The 21,463-nt window shown below is 49.5% G+C and overlaps 1 protein-coding gene across 3 annotated transcripts in view; it reads left to right on the top strand.

Moving 5' to 3' along the window:
* PIK3R5 (phosphoinositide-3-kinase regulatory subunit 5) overlaps positions 1 to 21,463 on the top strand; it is a 70,826-nt gene that overhangs the window by 34,595 nt on the left and 14,768 nt on the right. For all 3 annotated transcript variants that reach the window (XM_023243500.2, XM_023243497.2, XM_023243498.2), the window contains exons 2-5: positions 11,405 to 11,520; positions 13,532 to 13,632; positions 15,859 to 15,927; positions 16,779 to 16,917. In XM_023243500.2, coding sequence (XP_023099268.2) covers positions 11,418 to 11,520; positions 13,532 to 13,632; positions 15,859 to 15,927; positions 16,779 to 16,917 — 412 coding nt within the window. In that variant the 5' untranslated portion in view covers positions 11,405 to 11,417. The remainder of the gene's footprint in view (positions 1 to 11,404; positions 11,521 to 13,531; positions 13,633 to 15,858; positions 15,928 to 16,778; positions 16,918 to 21,463) is intronic.

Below are 21,463 nucleotides of genomic sequence, written 5' to 3'. Positions count from 1 at the left end.
CTCCCCTGCTCATACTCTGTCTGTCTCTCTCTCTCAAAAATAAATAAACATTAAAAAAAAAAGGAGTCAGATAGAACTGGGTTCAAATGAGTTCAAATGAGTCTTGCCTATGCTATTGGCTAGTTGTGCGACCTTGGGAAAGTCATATAGCCACCAGGATGTTTCTCGTCTTTGTAAGTTCAGAGTTTCACAAGATTGTTCAGAATAAATGAGATCGTGGGCTTCAAGCCCTGAGCAGTGTCTGTCATAGAGTTAGGGCTGCACACATGTTACCAAAGGCGCTAAGTAAGACTCCTTCTCTTCCCTCCTCTTACTTCCTTTTGGTCTTAACCGCACCTTTGGTCTTCCCAAGCATTTCCGTGCCCTTTCCTTGGTAAAGAAGGTCACGGGCAAAGTTGGGAAGTCAGCCAAGGCTTATCTATGTTTCCTTGATGGTTCTCCCTTTTCCTGCACGTCTGCTCCAGCCCTACTCCCTCCCTGTTCCCTCCCCGTTCCTTGCACACACCTCCACCCTCCATCACCACCTACCATTTCTCAGGTTTTCCCTTTCCTGGCCCTGGAGTCCTTCCAGTATCTGCTCGCCCCTGCCGCTGCTGTGGTAGACACGTGTGTTAGCTACACGCCCCTCCACTAATCCTAAGTCTTGAAAAGTAGGCTAGGGACAGACGAAGTGGGCAGTCCTAACCCGTGGAGAATGAACCACTGGCCGCAAGAATTCGGGCAATTTGTGTGCAAGATGTCTTCTCTGAAAAGCCTCAAATTATAACACAGAGGCAAAACCACATTCTTAGCCCTTCGAGTGTCCAGAAAATGTTAGGGATGATTTCCTATGAACGTGGCATAGAAAAGAATGTGGGCTTTGAGAGTCCGGCCACCTGGGATGTACCTCTGGCTCAGGTTGTAGGAACTGTGACCACAGGAACTTGGGCAAAGACACGGTCGACTCTCCCTGAACTGCAGAAACCGTGGATAACTGTGATTATGTCATGGGGTGATCTTGACCGTCAAACTAGGCAATCACGTGGAAGTGCCCAGCGTGGTCTCTGACACAGAACAGCTGCTCTGTAATAGCCAACCTGTCTCCCTGCCTGCTTTCCCTCTTTCCTTCCTTCCTGTTCTCTAGGCGAAAAGGTAGAGAGAACTGGCCTCCCTATGCAATACTGTGAAGATGTCAGTTAATTACCTCTTTCCTCCTTTTTAAACGTTGTGGTAGGAGACGCATGTCAGGAAAGGTTACCATCGTGACCAGTCGTAAGTGTGTGGTTCGCTAATGCTAAGCACGTCCACCTTGTTGTGCAGTATCCCACGGCACGCTTCATCTTGCAGAACTAAAACTCCGTACCCGTGTCCCCTCCCCCAGCCCCTGACAACCGCCATTCAACTTTCTGTCTCTGTGAATTTCACTACTCTGGGCACCTCATCTGAGTGGGATTGTACAGTTTTCTTTTTGTGATGGGCTTATTTCACTTAGCCCAGTGCCCTCAAGATTCATCCACGTTGGAGCACATGGCACGATTTCCTTCCTTCTTGAGGCTGAATAACATCCCATTTTGGCCTAGACCATATTTTGTGGGTCCGTTCACCTGTTGATGGACGCTTGGGTTACTCCTACCTTTTCGCCGCTGTGCACTTGGCCGTACAAACATCTGTTCAAGTCTCTGCTTTCAGTTCTTTTGGATATATGTAAGAAGTGGGATTGCTGCTCATATGGTAATCCTATTTTTAATTTTTCGAGAAATCACCAGCACCATTTCTCATCCCCACCCCACCCCCCGCCCCGTCCCTGCCAACGGTGGCTCAGTGTCCCCATTTCTCCTCACTAACAATTTTGTTTCGTTTTGTTTATAATAGCCATCTTAATGGGTGTGAGGTGGGGTCTCATTGTGGTTTGGATTTGCATTTCCCTGTTGATTGATGATGTGGAACATCTTTTCATGTGCTCTTGGCTATTTGTATGTCTTCTTTGGAGTAATGTTTTTTCACGTCCTTTGTCCATTGTTAAATGTTTTTGTGGTTGTTGTTGCTGCTGTTCCTGAGTTAGTTGTAGGAGTTCTTTATATATTCTGGATAATAACTCCTTATCAGGTATATGATTTGCAAATATTTTCTCCCATTCTCTAGGTTTACCTCCTCACCCTGTTGACTTTCATGCACAGAGTTTTAGATTTTGATGTACATCCACTTTATTTTTATTTCATCCCTTGTAGTTTTGTTGTCATATCCAAGAAATTATTGACATATCCAGCATGATGAGGCATTCTCCTTTGTTTTCTTCTGAGACTCTTACAGTTTAAGCTGTTTACATTGAGGCTCTGATCCATTTCGAAGTAATTCTTTGACATTGAATCGTCCCGTCTCGTAACAGGGTATGCATTTACGTTTATTTGCCTTCTTTTGTGTCCCCTCAAAGTTTTACTTCATTAAAATCTTGCATATTTGTAAAGCCTATTCTCTCTCATTTTTTTTTCTTGTGCCTATAGGTGGGGTCTTTTTCCTAATGCAGTTTCTGTTTTTTTAATTTATATTCTTGAACAATATTAATTTCTGTCTTGACTTGGACCAGACCACCTTAGCTAATTCTCTTTGTTGTAGCCATTTTTTTACAGTCAATAATTTGGGGGGTTTATAAACACTTTGAAGGCGAAAAGATTAAGAATTATGCCACCTCTTTAATTGGCAAAGGTAGAATTCATTGTGAGCCTCAGTGAATGAAATGAACGTGACATCTAAAGTCTCAGAAACTACCTTACCCACACACTCATCCTGAAGTTACTCAGAGTACTCCAGCTGAACAAGAAATGAATCAAAATAAAGAACTCATAACTAGAGATGATACGATATGAAAACAAAGAAATAAAAAAATAAACAGCAATGAAGTAAATCACACTTAAAGCTGCTGCCTCCCCCCCCGAAAAGACTGCTATTTTCATAGTTATGACATTTATTATAAATGTCCAAAAAGGATTATTGAAAGAATGGTGATACAGTATAAAAATATTGAAAATAAATCCAATCCAGGTTTGTATCTTAAAACCTGATTTTACAACGTTTAGATTAAGAAAGGGGCTAAAATCACAGGTTCAGAAACAATTTTTTAAATCACATAGAAATTCTAGGCCTAGGGGCGCCTGGGTGGCGCAGTCGGTTAAGCGTCCGACTTCAGCCAGGTCACGATCTCGCGGTCCGTGAGTTCGAGCCCCGCGTCGGGCTCTGGGCTGATGGCTCGGAGCCTGGAGCCTGTTTCCGATTCTGTGTCTCCCCCTCTCTCTGCCCCTCCCCCGTTCATGCTCTGTCTCTCTCTGTCCCAAAAATAAATAAACGTTGAAAAAAAAATTAAAAAAAAAAAAAAAGAAATTCTAGGCCTAAATCTTTTCTAGTAAAATTTCCAATCTTGATTAAGATGAATGGTATTGTCAGAAAACCTAAATGCACAGAGTTGACACACGAAGGAGTTCGATACCTACACAATAACTCTGAAAAGAAATTGACAAAAGGATTCCAAAAATAACCTTGAGAAAGGGAGCTGAGGTCACTCAGAGATTGGCAGTGGAAGCAGATTCCCACCGAAGCAAGAGGGTGTCATGACTCTCCTGGGTTCTAGGCTCAGATTTTAGCTATAGATTTGCCACTTTCTGATCCGAGGAAGACTCCTCACTGCTCAGAGCCTCTGTTTTCCCGTTCGTAGAATGGGAAGGTTGCACCACCTCATCTCCAGGATGCTTGCCTAGTCATATAGTCTAGAATGTGTGTGACTTTGAAAACCAGAAAACGTTACTTTCCAAGCCCGACCATGCATCAGAGTCATCCAGGGGGTGTTTCGTTTCTTGGCCCAATCTCAGCGCCGTCTGGAATGGGGCCATAGAATTGTCTGTGTGAGGGAAGCATGCTGACAGCTAATAGATAGCCGTTGCTGAGCACTTATTATGTGCCAGGCACTTCTCTAAATATTTTCCATTAATTTATCTTCTGGTTTCTCTTCAGATCATGTAAATTTTTCTCCTCTTACCAAACATTTTCCGTCAACTCATTGGGTTCAACCTCGAGCTCTAGTAGATCCCAAGAACACATCTGACATGCCCTGTCCTTTTAGGCGACACCAAATTGGTGATAGACACAAACGCAAACGGGGCACCAAATTTTTATGGCAACATTCGCTCATAGGTGACATCCAAGTGGTCCAAAATATACTGACTTCTGGATTGCCATCAAAATGCATCCTCTCTGAGGACTTTCGGTCCTCCAAGAGCCCCAGAGATTCTCCACCCCAGCTTAGGAACATTGAGTCAGGGGTGAGGGCTGGCCGACCAACCAATGACTAGGACGTGCGACTACACATGAAGTAGCAACTTCAAACAAGATCATGAAGGACAGCAAAGCATTGAATAACTATCCGGAAGGATATTCGAAGGATCCGTCAGGCTATGTAACTACATAAAGGGTCTTAGAACCGTGGAGACCCTTCACCCCTCCCCTAATGTTAACAACTTACATGACAAGGTGAAGTTACCAAAACTTGGAAATGATCATTGGTACAATACTGTTCGCTAAACTGTGGACCTCATTTGGATTTTAGCCAGTCCCCCCCCCCGCCCCACCGCCCCCACAATGTCGTCTTTTAATTCCAGAATCCCTTCCAGGATCTCACATTGTGTCTAGTTTTTTTTGTGTCCTCAATTTCCTCCAATCTGTGGCAGTTCCTCTGGCTTCCTTATCTTTTATGACCTTGACATTCTGGTGAGTACTAGTCGGTGATGTTACAGAATTTCTCTCAGTTGGGTTGTGAATGGTATTTTTCTCATGATTCGATTGTGTGTATGCATTTTTGGTAAGAATCCCACAGAAGTGACCTATGTCCCTCTCAGTGCATCATATCGGGATGCATGATCTTCATATGTCTTATTATTGATAATGTTAACTTGGATCATGAGGTTAAGGCAGTGCTGGGTTTCTCCACTGTGAAATTACTATTTTTCCCTTGCAATCAATTAATTTCTCGGAAGAGATACTTTGAGACTATGCAAATATCCTGTCTCCTCTCAGATTTTCATGCACGGATTTTAGCATCCGTACTGAGGGCAGTTATTACTGTGGTGTTTGCCTAATGGTGGTTTTGCGTTTCTCTCCCTCTATCCACATTAATTGGAATTCTTTTGTAAAGAGGACCTGTTCCTTCCCCTCCATATTCTCTTATTTATAACATTAGTATACACTCATGGGTATTTATTTCATCCTACGAATTGTAATCCAACACTGTCATTGTTTATTCTGTTGTTCAAATTGCCCTGGCTTTGGCCGATGGAAGCTCCTTTGAGCTGGCTCCCGTATCCTTCTGACACTCGCGTCCTTTTTCAAGGGATGACTTATATTCTGGCACTGTAAGATGTGCCAGGTTGATCTTGTGTATTTCCTGCCCTGCTCCTAGAATTGGCCATTTCTCTAAGGAGCCCTGGTTCCTTTGAGTGGAGAATGGTATTTAGAAACCAAGACCTGGGTACTGGATGTGCTCATTGTTATTGGGATGTCGTTTCCTGGCTCTCTCAGCAGAGCTAGAAAATACGTGTATGCATTTTCCTTTTTTTAATGTTTATTTATTTATTTTGAGAGAGAGAGAGAGAGAGAGTGAGTGGGGGAGGGACAGGGAGCAAGGGAGAGAGCGAATCCCAAGCAGGCTCCATGCTGTCGGCACAGAGCCCAATGTGGGGCTCGATCTCCTGAACCGTGAGATCATGACCTGAGATGAAACCCAAGAGTCGGATGCTAACCCAGACACCCGTATGTCAGTATGTATGCACTGCAATGCGAATAATGCAAACATACACACATCTTTTTCACTTCTGTATGTATCTCTGTGTTAATACATTAAAAACCACAAGTTCATGCTGATTTCTCCAACTCCGGTCCAGTAAGATTGACTCACCCTAGATTTCCCTCCTTCCTTATTTGTAACTTCTTTCTCCAATAGTGAGAAGCTGGCTCTCATTATCTATGATAGGTTTACTTATTTGTTTGGTCACAGCACACACATAAAAGAAGTCTCAGGGTTTTAAACACACGTCCCTATGATAAACAGATTGAATACTTAGAAAACTATGTGCATAGTTCTTTTTGTCTTTAGCCTTACAGCATCCAGTCAAAATACTATTTTCCAACGTTCCTCAGTTTAATTCTTTCATCCCCCACCCTTTCAATGCAGTTACGTTACTCACTTATAATGTAGTCCGGTTAATTTGTTTTGTTTGTGTTTTTCACCCCACCTGCCTCCCCCCCTTGCAATCCTAGTTGACTAGAGTTATTTATTTAATTTGGCGTATGTGGACTATCGCTCTGGTTCTAAGAGTCAAAGTGGTACCTAAAAGTACCCCCAGAGAAGTATTGTCCTTCCTCATCCCCCCTCCCCATCTCATTCTCCTCTCCTTTTCACCCTTTCTTAGCCCAGTATTGTTAGTTTCAGGTGTATCCTTCCTGCTTTGGAGACGGGAGGTTTTAAAATTAGGTCACGGATGGGGCGCCTGGGTGGCTCAGTCGGTTGAGCGTCCGACTTCGGCTCAGGTCATGATCTCACGGTCCGTGAGTTCGAGCCCCGCGTCGGGCTCTGTGCTGACAGCTCAGAGCCTGGAGCCTGCTTCCGGTTCTGTGTCTCCCTCTCTCTCTGAGCCTCCCCCATTCATGCTCTGTCTCTCTCTGTCTCAAAAATAAATAAACATTAAAAAAAAATTAAAAAAAATAAAATTAGGTCACGGAAGAGATTCTGCCTTCAACAGTCACGTGGAGGAGAGTGGGGCTAGAGAAGGGAGGTCAAACCCCAGGGATCGAGAGGAAGGGAAGGAGGGAGGAGAGACCCAGGACGGAAGTGGGCGGGGTCAGTGCAGGACCACATGCCTTGGTGCCTCTCTTAGTCCCACCTGTGGAACTAAGGCTTCAAAGCACGGGCCTAGAATGTTCCAGAACACCAGGGAAGCAGTGTGGGGTGCCCACCAGTGCCTGGAGGTGCCTGCCTGTCTCCCAGTGAGACGTCGGCCCTCCACCTGTGCTATTCCACTCCGTTTGAGGCATCCCCCGGGAAAAGAAGCCGTCCTCCCTGCCCCGTGTGGGGGCTGCCCCGGGAACGTTGGACCCAGGCAGCACCTTTGACCAGGTCCCCCACATGAGGGAAGATGACCTGTGTCTTGCGTCATCGGATCAGGTCAGCATGTGAAGATGAGTTCTTCCTCTGTGCCCTCTGAGGTCACCCCCCCAACTCCAGGCTTCTCTGTTCTCTGCGGGGTCCCCAGTAGAGACTCATCCTTACCGGCTCAGAAGAGGAACTTGGAGATGGTAGTTGAAGGTTTCAACACCTCCCCCCCCCCCCCCCCCCCCCCCCCCCGCCCCGGTGGGTGAGCGGACATTCCCTTTACTGGCAGCAGCTGGAATTTCACAACAAATGCTCCTCTCAGCAAGGTGCCGGGGGAAGCCAGGCCTTGCCTGCCAAGTCTCTGAAACAAAGAGGCATCGTCCTTGGGGAGGGAGGGGGTACCACCTTCCTCCCTCTTAATCTCCACCCCAAAGCCACTGGGGTTCTGCTGACAAGTCAGAAGAAACGGCTGACGGCTGACTCATCGGACGGAAATGAGTGTGCTGAAGGTCCAGGTGGCCAGCCACCGTGTGCTGGGTCAACCCCCAGGGCAACTCGGCTGAGGATCCCCGGGCCGAGCTCACACCTCCCTTGACCCCCAGCACCCAGTGCCCCGGGCAAGTCCTGCCTCTTAGAGCAGCGTGGGGCAAGCCCTAGATGGCGTCAGGGAGACAGGCACACCGGGAGATCTGCCAGAGGCCTCTGGGGACGTCTGGCTCACCCGTGGAGAAGGCCTTGATCGCCTCCAGTGAACAGCCAGGGACACTGAGGCCAGGAGGTGGGAGTGTCAGGGGCCTGGAGGAGGGAGGCGGCGTGGGCCAGCAGGCGTCGGAGGGGTGCAGCGAGGGCCCTGGGACCCGGGGTGCCGACCCCTGAGGGTAGGTGTGTGTGCAGCAGAAGCAGCGTTGGCCGAGAATGTTCATTTACGTCTCGTGTTTGCATCGTCACGGTGGGACACAACAGGGCAGGGTGACTCATTCCTGCCTCGTGACACAACCCAGCCGTCCCTTGCGGCAGGGACTGGGCGGAGGGGACTTTAAACCCGGTTGGTGTGGTTCGGCCCTTCTCCAGGCTAGAGATCGCTGGCCCCAGTTCAGCGGAACAGGGACAGTGTGCCTCTGTGAGTTCTGATCCCCTCTCCAGAGGGTGAGCAGCTGGTGTAGACAGACATGGTGGGCTCGAGATTCCCAGCAACTGGAAATGTAGGTTTCTTTTTTTTTTTTTTTTTTAATGTTTATTTACTTTTGAGAGAGAGACAGAATGTGAGTATGGGAGGGGCGGAGGGGCAGAGAGAGAGACACAGAATGGGAAGCAGGCTCCAGGCTCCGAGCTGTCGGCACAGAGCCCGACGCGGGGCTCGAACCCGCGGACCGCGAGATCATGACCTGAGCCGAAGTCGGACGCTTAACCAACTAAGCCACCCAGGGACCCCGGGAATGTAGGTTTCTTAAAGCAAGATCGTGTTACAGTTCACAGGATCTTCACCTCTGGGTGTAGAAACATGAATTGAGTTTATTTTTCTTCCGGCGACTGGCATCTGACATTGCCGAGGGGGCGGTGCACTTTAGCGGTCAAGGCCAGGCTCCCTGGGTTCGCATCCTGGCTTTGCCACCTCCTAACTGTGTGACCTTAGGCAAGTTGTCTAACTTCTCTGGGCCACAGATGAGCCATCTCTCCATCCCCCCTCCCTCCAGTCTCCCCCAAAGGTGGTCCAGCCTTCAGCCTCTTACCCCTAAGTTGCCCTCACCCCGGTGGGAGCCCTCCAGGGTCAAGGATCAACAAAACAGCTGAAGTCCAGCTTTTGTTGCTGGTACCTCCCTATCCCCACCCCCAAGGAGCTCACGTCTTCTCTCAGCCCTGGCGGGGCTCGCAGGGAGCAGGTGTGCTGGCCGAGTAGAGTGACAAGAGAACACAACAGCACATCCCCACCTGGCAAGCATCCAGTCTGAATAAGGGATTCTCCTAACGCCCCTCTGCCCTTGGCCCCGGGCGGCAAAGGAGAGCCGTCTGGGATGCTGGATAAGCCCCTCGTGTCCTCAGTCTTCCCGTGTTGGCAGGGGCAGGTAGGCAGCTGTGTTAGTTCTGGAAGGACCCCTCCCGGCAAGGCCCCCAAGGTGGTGGCTGGGCGCCGTCCCCGCCATTCACCGTGACTCTTATTACAGGAGCGGGTAGGTCCATGGATCACCTTTTGTCCCCACAATTCGGGAATACAGAAGTCCCGCCTGACGCCGTGGTCTGTTGATGTCCACATTGGTTCTTCCAGCTTTGGCTCCCGCCCCCCGGGCTGCCCCTTACTTACCCTCTCTGGGTGTCAGCTTCCCCTTTTGTGGAATGAAGGGCGTGAGGGGGGTGACCTCTGAACTCCCTCCAAGAACCCACCCTGGCGCTAACGGGGAGAGATTATCCTTCGGGCAAAGGGTCCCTTGTGGACATGTGGGCCAGCCAGCCATGCCCCCAAAGTCATCCTCTGGAAGGTGCCTGATTTTCCAGCTCCTGCGGCAGGTTCTGTCAGCTCTGAATCCGAAGAGCTCTGAGCTGGACGGGGTGTTGTAGTGGGGCTGAAGGTAGAAGGCTGAGGGTGTATGACAAGTACTCGTCCCCAGGAGGCACATCCACGCCGGGGACCAGCACATCGAGGCGAGGGAGGGGCCTGACAGCCTGGAATCGGCCCGGTCAGGCCCAGTGTCAGTGGATCCGCTGCCCGGGCTACCCGTAGAGGAGTCAGCAGACAAAGGGCCCAAAGGTGACTGGGAAAGTTGCCCTGGGAGGGCCTGGGGACAACTTTGGGCTTCCAGGGGCTGCTGACGGAAGCACCCAGTGTCCATGGTCCTGAATCACCCGTGGCAGTTTTTCTGAACTCAGTCGGCTGCCTCAACAGGCAGGAGGTGGTGGCACCTGGCCCTCGGCTCCGGGGTCTCAGTCCTTGGCAGGCTCCTTCCTGTACCCAGATGCTGTCTCTTCTTTCTGGAATGTTCTTCCCCTCACTTCTCTCCCAGCTCCCTCATCCGGTTTAAGTGTCCCTTCCGGGAGGCTTCCCAGTGACCCAGAGTGGGCTCCCCCTTTGGCCTGATGCCAGTACCAATCCTTGTTTTTGTTTTTGTTTTGTTTTTTATTTTTTAACATTTGTTTATTTTTGAGACAGAGAGAGACAGAGCATGAACAGGGGAGGGGCAGAGAGAGGGAGACAGCCCCACGATGCGTGGCCCACCGGGGACCTCACTGAGGTGAGGTGACGCTGGACAGCTCACAAAGGGACTATGTTCCCTTCGGCCGGCGTGTGGTTCCTCCCAGGCTGGGGCAGTAGGGGGATTATTTGCCTACGCGGGGCCTCCACGCACCTAGTGTTCCGGTCATGCAGCCGGGTCCGCGTTAGGACTTCACAGTTTTGCATCTCGTTTGCATGGCTCAGCTCTGAGCTCTGTGCTTCTGCTTGTGGTTTCCTGGTCCGTCCCCAGTTCCACAGAGCCGGACCTCTGCTTCCTCGGCTTCCCTCCAGGACCTGGCCTGACGGGCCAGCTACGGGGTCCGCCCTGAGAGGGGTGAACACGGGAGAGTGTGAGTGTGGCCAGGGCTAGAGCAGGATAGTCTTCTTGTCTCGAAAGCTTCCTTGGCACATCCACCGTGGCATTCTTCCCGACAGCCCTACAGGGTCAGTGCCGTGTTATCCCCATTTTGCAGAGAAGTAAACTGAGGTTGGGAAAAGGTAACAAAAGTCTGCCTAAAGTGCGCTGCTAAACAGCAGAGTCATGCTCTGAGTCCGAGTCTGTTGCTGCCAGAAACCGGGTTTATTCACCGTGCTAAACCACCTGCTGTGTCTTCCCGGGGCCCCAGGAGCCCCCACACGTTAGCCAAGGAGCCGCGCTGGCCCCGCTGAGGCTCTCAGCGTTTGGCGCTTCTCATGGCTCCCCACCTGTTGCTAATCAACCTTTTCTTAAAGTCCCTGCTCGGTGGCTTTAAGATTCTGATTTTTCTCAAGGAGTCCCCCTGCCCGCTGGGGTGTGGCTGCTCCCGGGCACTCGTGGGGATGCTCGCCACTGCCCGGTGGGCCAGGGGGCCTCCGTCTCAGCTCCCCGCCCCTGGCAGCCTGCATCTCTGTGCCGTTGGGCTCCAACAGCTGTAGGCTCTCTGCCTCCACACTGTGCCCTTGGCATTGGGGCCACAGCAGGGCTGATCGGGCCGGGCTGGGAGTGCCTGTGGACTGCCATCTGCTCTGCTGGGCCATTTGCTCCCTAAGCCTGGGGCTCTCCAGACTGACCGGTGTCTGTCTCCCCCCCCCCCCCCCCCCGCATGCAGGCGATGACTCAGGATGCAGCCAGGGGCCACGACGTGCACGGAGGACCGTATCCAGCATGCCCTGGAGCGCTGCCTGCATGGCCTCAGCCTCAGCCGCTGCTCTACCTCCTGGTCAGGTAGGTCTGGGGGAGCAGGGGTGGGGTCCGCGGGGCCTGAGAAAGCCTCAGGGGCTATGGCGAGCACTGGGCAGCTCACAGAAGCCGGCAGGTTGTGGTCCCGAGCCCCTGGACCTCCCGTGGGCTGGACCTCCCGTGGGCTGGTGCTCGGCACAGCACCCGATGGAGAGTAGGCCCTCGGTATATGGCAGTTTGTCTGTGCTCCTGTAACATATTCCTTCTCCCGGGACCGTATCTTGCTTTTTTCCCATGTGCCGATATACAGCCTTGAAGAAGCTATCAAACCTGCTTAGAAATACAACTACTGGGGCGCCTGGGTGGCGCAGTCGGTTGGGCGTCCGACTTCAGCCAGGTCACGATCTCGCGGTCCGTGAGTTCGAGCCCCGCATCGGGCTCTGGGCTGATGGCTCGGAGCCTGGAGCCTGTTTCCGATTCTGTGTCTCCCTCTCTCTCTGCCCCTCCCCCGTTCATGCTCTGTCTCTCTCTGTCCCAAAAATAAATAAACGTTGAAAAAAAAATTAAAAAAAAAAAAAAAAAGAAATACAACTACTGATTCCAACAGAGCGGCTAGGCTTTCGTAGATAGCTCTTCCCGGAATGGTTCCCTTGGTTTCTAGATCTTTCCACATACAGGCTGGGGCAATTGTATCTCTGAAGACCGGGGCCTACCTGTAATAATTTCTCATGCTTCTAAGATTTTTCACGTCTCGTATCTCACTTGCCTCGCAAACTACGCCATGAGGTAGACATCCACTGCTCCTTGAACACACCTGGTTCCTCCCTCCCTCAGGACCTTTGCACCTGCTGCCTGGAACTGTTCCCTCAGAACTGCCCGTAGCTGGCTCCTTCTCACCCAGGTCTCAGCTCTAATGCCACCGCCTTTGAGAGGCTTTCCTCGGTCTTTGGAATTCAACAGATCTGTATTAAAACTGCCTCTCACTGGCTGCTATAACCTCACCCCAGTCACTGAACCTCTCACAACTCCACCTGCCTTGTCTGTGAAATAGCAACCACGGGAACCTCTTCCTGAAGGGAGGATAGGAGACTCAGTGGAGATCACGTGAGAACCTAGCATCCTATTGGCACACACTAGGTGGTCAGTAGATGGCAGTTTGCTCCCTGTTCACTTCCCACCTAGGTGTTGACGAAGCCTAAGCGTATAGAATTGAGGTAGGGGGACGACATCATTAAAGAAAAGAACACAAAAAAGATCCGACTTTTGCAAATTTTCTGAGAACCGATGTCCGCACGAAAGCACCATTTGCGCCTCCCCGACCTTGGAAGGAGCCCCTGCACATGAAGGCTCCCGGAGCTTGGGCTCCGAGAAATTCGTGGTCGATCCGTTTCCACCCTTACTCCTCTCCCCTCCACTGCACGCATGCGCCCGTGTGCACGTGCACACACAGGCCTCTAGGACAGCGCCTTTAATCTCTAGGGGTTTACCCTGGCCGAGTGAGGGGAAACAGAGCCTGACAGAGTGCAAAAGTCTGGGGAAGTTACAGAATGACCAAGTGCTCACTGTAGCTTTCAAAAGGTAGATGGATGTAGCTTCCGCCTTCCTCGGCTCCGCGGCCAGGCGGTCCTGGGAAGTCCCAGGGCTGTGGTAGCCTTGGTCTTGCTTCCTGGGGCGGGGCTTGCTGTGGCTCCTCCCCTTACTCTTCCAGCGCCCTCTGCCTCTGCCTCTGCCCTCCTTCCCTGCACCTTGCGTGCTCCGGCACCCCCTATAGGAAACCAGGGGAGCCGGGTTGGTGGAAGAACCGTGGCTCTCCAGAGGCAAGGGGTGCAGACTCATGGCCCCTAAGGGGGATCCCAGCCCATCTCTGTCTCTTGAGCCATTATCTGCAGGAATAAAAAGCTTGTCATTGTGTCTTGGTGAGGAAGGAGAGAGTTGACTGTTGATTCAGAGCTTTCTCAGACTCTTTAGAAAGGAATACCCCAGGAGTGCCCCTAGGGATTCCCACTTCTCTCCAGACTTAAGCTGAACACCTGCCTCTCTCTCTCTGCCTTTCCAGCCGGGCTGTGTCTCAACTGCTGGAGCCTGCAGGAGCTGGTCAGCAGGGATCCGGGCCACTTCCTTATCCTCCTGGAGCAGATCTTGCAGAAGACTCGAGAGGTGAGGGCCGGCCTGCGACTGAAGAGCCAAGGGAAAGGTCCCCACGGAGTGTCAGTTCTGGGGTGCCTGGCCCACCGAGGGGCTTGGCAAAGGCGCTGGGAACCCCTGGGCTTTCTGTTCCAGTGGTGCTTGTGAGTTGAAGGCTTCTAGGAAGGGCTGTGGTCCTTTCACCAGGAAGACGAGGACTCGTGAGCCGTGGATCTGAGTTTAATTAAGCTGCTTCTTTTTTTTTTTTTTTTCAACGTTTATTTATTTTTCGGACAGAGAGAGACAGAGCATGAACGGGGGAGGGGCAGAGAGAGAGGGAGACACAGAATCGGAAACAGGCTCCAGGCTCTGAGCTGTCAGCCCAGAGCCCGACGCGGGGCTCGAACTCACGGACCGCGAGATCGTGACCTGGGTGAAGTCGGACGCTTAACCGACTGCGCCACCCAGGCGCCCCTAATTAAGCTGCTTCTTAAGACAGACATGGCTTGTAAGTCCAAGTGTTGACTAGAAAGGAGAGAGGAAGCTCTCCCGAATTCCTTTCCTCGAAAAGATCCGTAAAAACAGACACAGAGGAGAAAACTGACTAGAAAGGGAAACTGAGACCTTGTCTCACGGCCGGTCCGTAAGAAATAGGCTTTGATGACTTAGAACAGCAGTGTGTTTAAGGGCTCAGCTGGGCTGGGGTTCCAGAATAATTGTGAGTCCCTAAAGAGGATTCTGGCTCTTTTATAAAGAATTCTGTGCTTAATTTTTTTTTTTTTTTCATTTTTTGTTTTAAGTATGTAACTGTGTTGGAAAACGTGACTTTCTCAAGCTGTCCCTTGGGAAGTCTTGGCTTACCAAGACACTCAAGGTTCCAATTCTGGCACCATCATTTACCGGGTACCGTTATACCCTGATCCACAAGCACACCAACTCAGAAGAGCCTAAGCCACCTTTGGAGTGTTTAACTTATAAGCCCAAATATCAACTACCGCGTGACAAGAGGGGAGGGTCTTGTAGAAGGGGCCCAGCAGCAGGTGTATCAGGCACCTGGTCTGTTCGGGGCCAAGAGAGGGAGAATTCTGTTTGAGCCTGCCGAGGCCACCAGGCACAGCACGGTGGTGGGGTCCTCTCTGCATCTTCAACCCCCACGAGTTCCGGAAGGGGCCGAGACCTTTACCATGTGGACCAAAGAATTCTAAATCACATGGGTCTGTAGCGTGGTCAAAAATTGTAATAAGCAGTGCGGGGAAGGCTATAGTGAGACTCGTACTTTCATACACGCAGGGTATTGTAACTGGCACGGTCCTTTCGGAAAGCAACTTGGCAACACGTTTCAGAGGTCAGAAAGAGGTTTGTAGTCTTTGATCCATCGACTCCACTTCCTGAACCCTAACCTAGATAAATAATCCAAATTACAGAAAAAGTAACGTGCACCAAGTGTTTCATTGCAAAAGTATTTAGGGTAGCAAGAAAATAATGTCATGTGTCCAAAATAATAAATTACGGAGATCTATCAGAAGGAGTATTATTACAGGTAATAAAAAGATGGATATTATCCAAAGGTATAAACAGATTTTAATATGCAAAAAATTGCATCAGTAAGGTTTATTAAATGATTTAGCGAACATTTACGAAACATTTGGAAAAATACAGAGTGAGATTCCTAGCTTATGCCATACAGCATATGGAATTCTAAGTAGATTGAAGATTTAAATTTAAGAAAATGAAGCTTCAAAAAAGGAAGGAAATATGGATTTTACATGGTGTTTGCACACAAAAGGAAAAATCCATAAAAGACAAATAAACATTTGTAATATCAGGACATCAGAAGAAAATCTGTACAAGTAAGACACACAACAAATTTGAAAAAAGATTTACCACACAAATGAAAAGGAAATGTGTAACCAGGAGCACCAGGGGTGGGGGAAAGGTGGTCTTAGAGGTGATGCAGCAAAACAAATTCATTTATAACATTATAGGGTAAAAACTTTAGGAGTAAAAACATACACGCTATGATTTCCAAGTACAAAGAGAAAAATGGTGTTAGGATAAGCATTGTCACGTTAGCTGTGGTTACGTTCATTTGGAGGGGGGATATTGTGAGTGTTTGGTTTTTTTTAAGTTGAATTTCCCCCATTGTTTCCTTGTGGTTAAGTTGCCTTTCCCGTAAGAAAAAAAAGTGCAGAAAAAGAAAGCGCTGCTCTGTTCTGCACCTGTGATGAGCCTCACGCTGCTTTCCTGTCCTGTCCACAGGTCCAGGAGAAGGGCACCTATGACCTTCTCGCCCCCCTGGCTCTGCTTTTCTACTCCACTGTTCTCTGCGTAAGTTCCGGGGCGGGCTAGCTTGGGGAAGTGAGAGGGGACAGGGAGGGACGGTCTCCATGGGGACAGAGCCCTCACACCTCCGGAGACAACTTAGGGTATCTGTCAAGCCACGCCCTTGAAATGGGTGTCAACCCTCTGGCATCCGAGCAGCCCCATAACTCCCTGAATGGCTAGAAACAGGCTAAATATACAAAGCCTCTGATGGCATCAGAGCGGCCATCTTGAAAGGCCTCCATAAGTCTGTGCGGATGCCATGGTGCCTGGTGTATCCAGGCTCCCGTGGAGGGGACTGCTGTCGACAGCCTGTTCACGAGCCAGGAAACAGATCCTGCTGAGAGATCTTAGGTCCACCTTATTCTGTACCCCAGGAGTCCGTGTCCCCCGGTGTGATCATCCCGTATTCACCAGACCGGTGGCATCATCAGATGACCGTACGTACATGGAACCAATCCATGCAAAGCATAAACGTTTGCCTCAACGAGAGTATTGAAAGAAAGGTAGTTTAGGCATCGGAGACCATTACCCCAGATGAGTTGCGGCAACGCCACCATTTAGTATGACCCCCAAGGTGACAGCTTTTCAGAGGGGCGCTCTCGTGCATTAGATGTTACGTGTGGTAAAGTCACGGCCCTTACAGTAGAGGTGCCTCTGGGTGCCATCTTTACCATCTGTAAGTCACGCCCTGTGGGTAACTTCCGGTTCTTTCTGCCCTCGTCCTTGGACACACTGCTGCCAGGAGCAGTGTGCCTTCTGCGGAACGTATCAGAAAGGAGCAGGGTATGTTCTAGAATATCGGTGAGCTCTCTCTTACCCAGACGTCTCTGCTTGCCTCTCCCTTTCCATCCCAGACACCACACTTCCCGCCAGATTCAGATCTCCTTCTGAAAGCAGCCAGAACCTACCACCGCTTCCTGACCTGGCCTGTTCCCTACTGCAGTATCTGCCAGGAGCTGCTCACCTTCATTGATGCTGAACTCAAGGCCCCAGGTGAGTGTTGAGGGGGGCAGGTGCACAGGGCCGGGATCTCCCCTTCCTGGCGCACACAGCATCGGATGGCTGAGAGCAGTGAACACAGGAGGTAACTCAAGGAGGAATCCTTAGGGGTTCAAGGCCAGGAGACCCCACTACGTGGTCTTTGCCTGTGCTGTGCTTTGCCAAAGGGTCTCTGAGACTGCCCGGGCCAGACAGAGAAGCCCCCACAATACTGACGACAGGCCCTGGCTTGTTCTCTTTGCCTCAGGATCAAATAGGGAAATGCTGTGTGCATAGATTGGGTCCTGGCCAGGGAAGTGGGGGGTGACAGGAACAGGCAGGTTGATGGGTGCCCTGACAGGTGTGGACAAGGGCCTCGTGCTAAGTTTTCACCTGTGGGGTCTGAGAAGTAAGTAGGAATCCTCGCAAAATTGCAAGTGCTATAATAGACATGTAAACGAGGTCCTAGAAAACGGTTACGGAGCAAGAGAAAACCTAATTGGTAAGATTTACTGTGAGGTGGCCTGATAAAGTAATTCATCAACAGCAGTCGCTCAAAACACTGACGTCACATAAACATCTCAATAGATGCCCCTAAAACGTTTGATAGAATTTGACATTCGTTCCTAATATTTAAAACCCCTCTAATACATGGAAACTAGTAATACACGGGAGTGTTCTTAATAAGGTAACAGCCCGCAGCGAAATACTAGAGGCATTTCCATTTAAGTCGATAACCTTTATCTTTGTGCTTACAAGTATTTTTGCCTATGCAAAAAGGCAAAAATAAAGACTACTTCCTCTTTCGGGAAGATAATTTAATTATGCAGAAATCAAACAATTGCTTATCTGTCAAGGCCAAGAGAATCACCTGAAGAACTGTCCGAACTAGTAAACAGGTAGCTAAGAGCTTTTCCGTATAATGTCATTAACCAGTAAGAAAACATAGTTGAGGGGGAAAAAAAGAAAGCAATTTATAATAGCAACTAAAAATACAAAAGAAGAGAGATGTGAGTAACCTACATAGAGAAACAAACTTAACTGAAGGGTAAGTAATTTAAGAGACATGTTGCCAGATTGAATCAATATTGTAGTAACAGCAGGTGTCGTGGAAATAAATGTAACAGTGATTAAAAGAAATACCAACAATATCTTTTAAGATTTAACAAAGTAAAATCTATCTGAAAGAATAAATGCTCTCTGGTAGCATTTACTCATGCATTTATCATGCATTTATGTATTCTTAACAGTCTAAGAATGGAGTATTTCCTTTACTAGGTCTGTTACAACTATAACTATAAGGCTTAAATTATTAAAATAGTGCGCTATTGGTAGAAGAATAGATAAGTTAACGGAACAACGTAGAATGGCTAGAAACAGGCTAAATATAGAAAGATTTGTTCTATGACAAAGCGGCATCCTGAAACCAGTGATGAATAAAATCAGTCATTTAATAAATATTATTATTAAAAATGAGTTATAATTCTATCTCAAAAAAATGTAATAATTCTATTTCAAACATAAAATCAATTGCAGGTAGATGAAAGGTTGAAGTGTGGAAAACAAAACCATGAATATCATAGAAGAAAACTAGGTTACATGAACTACCTAGAGTGAATAGATACCAAACATGCCTGCCCCCAAGGAAAAAATTTAGAAAAGGCTGACAGATCTGAGAGCATAAAATTCAAAGCTTTTATTATTCAAAGTTTTATTCAGCCACTAAAGACATAGATACAGAGTTACCCAGGGCAAAAGATGTTGAGTAACTTGTTGAGTAAAAATGCTGGCCCCCCAAAAACTGTATGTTATAATCCCATTTTTGTTTTTTTCTTTTCTTTTAAGAGAAAATGCATCAGGCCCTATATAATGCTCGCAGCGTTTAATTCTTTTCCTACACATTAAACACACACAGGACAAGAGTACTACGTCTTATTCCCCAGCAATCCGTGGACCCTAGAAAGCTCAGGACTGCAGCTTTGTGTGTAAATTCCTTTGGAGGGACTCCTGACTTCTTTCTGGAATCATCTGATTTGTCTCCTCCTAATCAAGTAGCAGAGCTGTCCTCCCCCAACCAATCAGCTTATCTGTCTTCTTAACCAATCAGTGTATCTCTCTCCTCCCAGCCAGTCAGCTGGGCGGTCTTCTCCCAACCAATCAGCTTGTCTGTCTCCTGCCAGCCAATCACCTGACCTCCCTGCCCAACCAGTCAGCTGTCTGTGGTTACCAAGGCTCGGAGCAGGCACTGGTTAGGCTTGGCCAATGCCAAAGCCCACCTGTTCCTGGGACCTCGCGGCATGCCAGAGTCTTGGGTGGAGGAACGAAGAAATCAGGGAGGCCTCAAGGAGAAGGTGCTGTGGGAGGAAAGGTAGTCAGGCACACGAGGAATAGACAGCTTTGCCAATCTGACTTTCCAAGGCACCCTAAGTGAACAAGCCAGTTTAGGGTCATTCTCTTTCATTCCCTTCTTTCCAACAGCTCCCCCAGACCAACAGGTCTGTATTGCTTCTGGGCGTCTTGTCGACGGCCAGAATTCCTTCAACAAGAATGTTGAGCTTTTCTTCCCTTCTCTAATTTAGACAGAAAGGATTTAAAATGCAAACACCTTGGCAGGGCCTTCAGTCGCTAATCAAAGATCTAAGTGACTCTTACTTTGAAATGGATAAGGGAGATGGAGGGCTGTGTCAGTTGCACGCTGGAAGACCAGACCGCTTCCCAGTTTCAGGTAGAACCGGCTGACTCTTCTCCCCTGAAGGCACGCTATGCCTTGAGATGTTTTGGGGACGCCGCTGAGCAGAGACTGTGTTCTGGGCAGCCCAGCGAGCAGAGGTGGCGTGGAGGGCTGCCTGGGAAGGGTGAAGGCCGGATGCTGGGGACGGTGGGGTTCTACGCCTAGGGGACGAGAGCCAGGCAGAGGAGGAACTGGAGGCAGAGATGGAATGAGGGTTCTTGGACTCCAAGCAAGAGGACCCTGGGAGCCCCAGTCACTCACTGCTGAGCACCTTGCCCTCAACAGTGCCCGGGGACCGTGTGACGCCTCCGATGTCCTGGTGATGGCAGAGAAGGCAGATGCCTGGAGAGGCAGTTTATGCCAGGCCGCCTGGGCTCACAACTTGTCCCCTTCCGGGGAAAGCAGAACCGAAATAGGAAATCAAGAACTCTTTCTCACGGCAGAGAGTCGTTTTCAAGTTAAAAAAAAACAAAAAAACAAAACCTAACTTGCGCAAATGTATAGTAAGCCTTCATGGAAGACACGTTGCGCTCGTTACTGAGGGAACCAGCAAGATGGCAGAACTCGTTTCAAGGAGGGTATGAGACCCTTGATTGAGGGAGTTGCTCACAGGGGGCGCCTGGGTGGCTCAGTCAGTGGGGCATCCAACTCTTGATTTTGGCTCAGGTCCTGATCTCACAGTTTGTGAGTTCGAGCCCCGCGTCAGGCTCCATGCTATCCGCTCTGCTCTCTCTCTGACTCTCTGACTCTCATAAATAAATAAATAAATAAATAAATAAATAAATAAATAAAATAGATAGATAGATAGATAGATAGATAGATAGATAGATAGATAGATAGATAAAGTTTTGAAGACAAGTTCCTCATAGAAGCGAGAATACGTTTGCAAAATTAGATACGAAATTAGTTGAGATGATAGAGGAGGATAACGCCATACCCTGCGGGGTTCTCTTTTCTACCGAACAAAAGCCAGTTCCCTCATCTGACGTCCCCGGGTTCGCCTCTCGTTTCCAGAACCTGAGCCCTGCCTGATTCATCAGTAGCGAAGAGTAAATTAAGCTAAATTACCCTTCTCTGCATGACCCTTCAGTGGGCTTCTTAGAAAGTGCTTTAGTGAGATTTTCGTTTCGGCCTGTGGGACTATCATTGCCTGATTCCTGAGTGCCCCCACCCGCAATCCCCCCCCCCACCGCCCCCAGCTGAGGGAGGCAGTGGGGCGGAGGCCGGAGTGGAGGCCACAGGAGAAGCTGAGGCTGAACCACTCAGCAGAGTCACCAGTACTTGGTCTGAGGCCACCGTGGCCTCACATCCTGGAGCTGTGAGGCCTTTGGCAAGACATTTCTTTAATTTATAGGAGCTTTTTTCTTTTTTTTTTTTTTTTTAACCTCATCTGTAAAATGGGAGTATAATAATGCCTCCTCCCTCAGAGCAATTTGAAGGTGAATACTGGCCTCCGTGGATCTCACGTTGCTGGGGACAGTAAGGATGGGGCAGCGGTACCTTGAGAGACAGGTCCTGATCAGGTTACGGGGAGAAGATGACAGGGGACCATGGGCCCTTCACCCAAGGAGCCGTATGGAGCCAGTTGCCATGGCGATGAGTGAAACAGCCGATCCTGCTTTGATGTGGCTGGGTGGTGGAGGAAGTGGGCAAGTTATCAAGCCTTCGGGCCTCCCCCTTCTTCCTGACTCCACCCCAGTAGGGTGGCCTGGCTGCCTCCACTCTGAGGGTGGCAGGAAACCTCACGTCAGTGCCACCGGGTCCTGCCCACCGCAGCCCCTTGGATTCAGCCCACATGTTTGTCAAATATTTACTCCAAGCCCCCGCCAG

The sequence above is a fragment of the Felis catus genome, chromosome E1, assembly GCF_018350175.1.
Source record: "Felis catus isolate Fca126 chromosome E1, F.catus_Fca126_mat1.0, whole genome shotgun sequence".
Taxonomy (NCBI): domain Eukaryota; kingdom Metazoa; phylum Chordata; class Mammalia; order Carnivora; family Felidae; genus Felis; species Felis catus.
The sequence above is the reverse complement of the archived record's forward strand: the minus strand, read 5'-3'. Positions and strand labels throughout refer to the sequence as shown.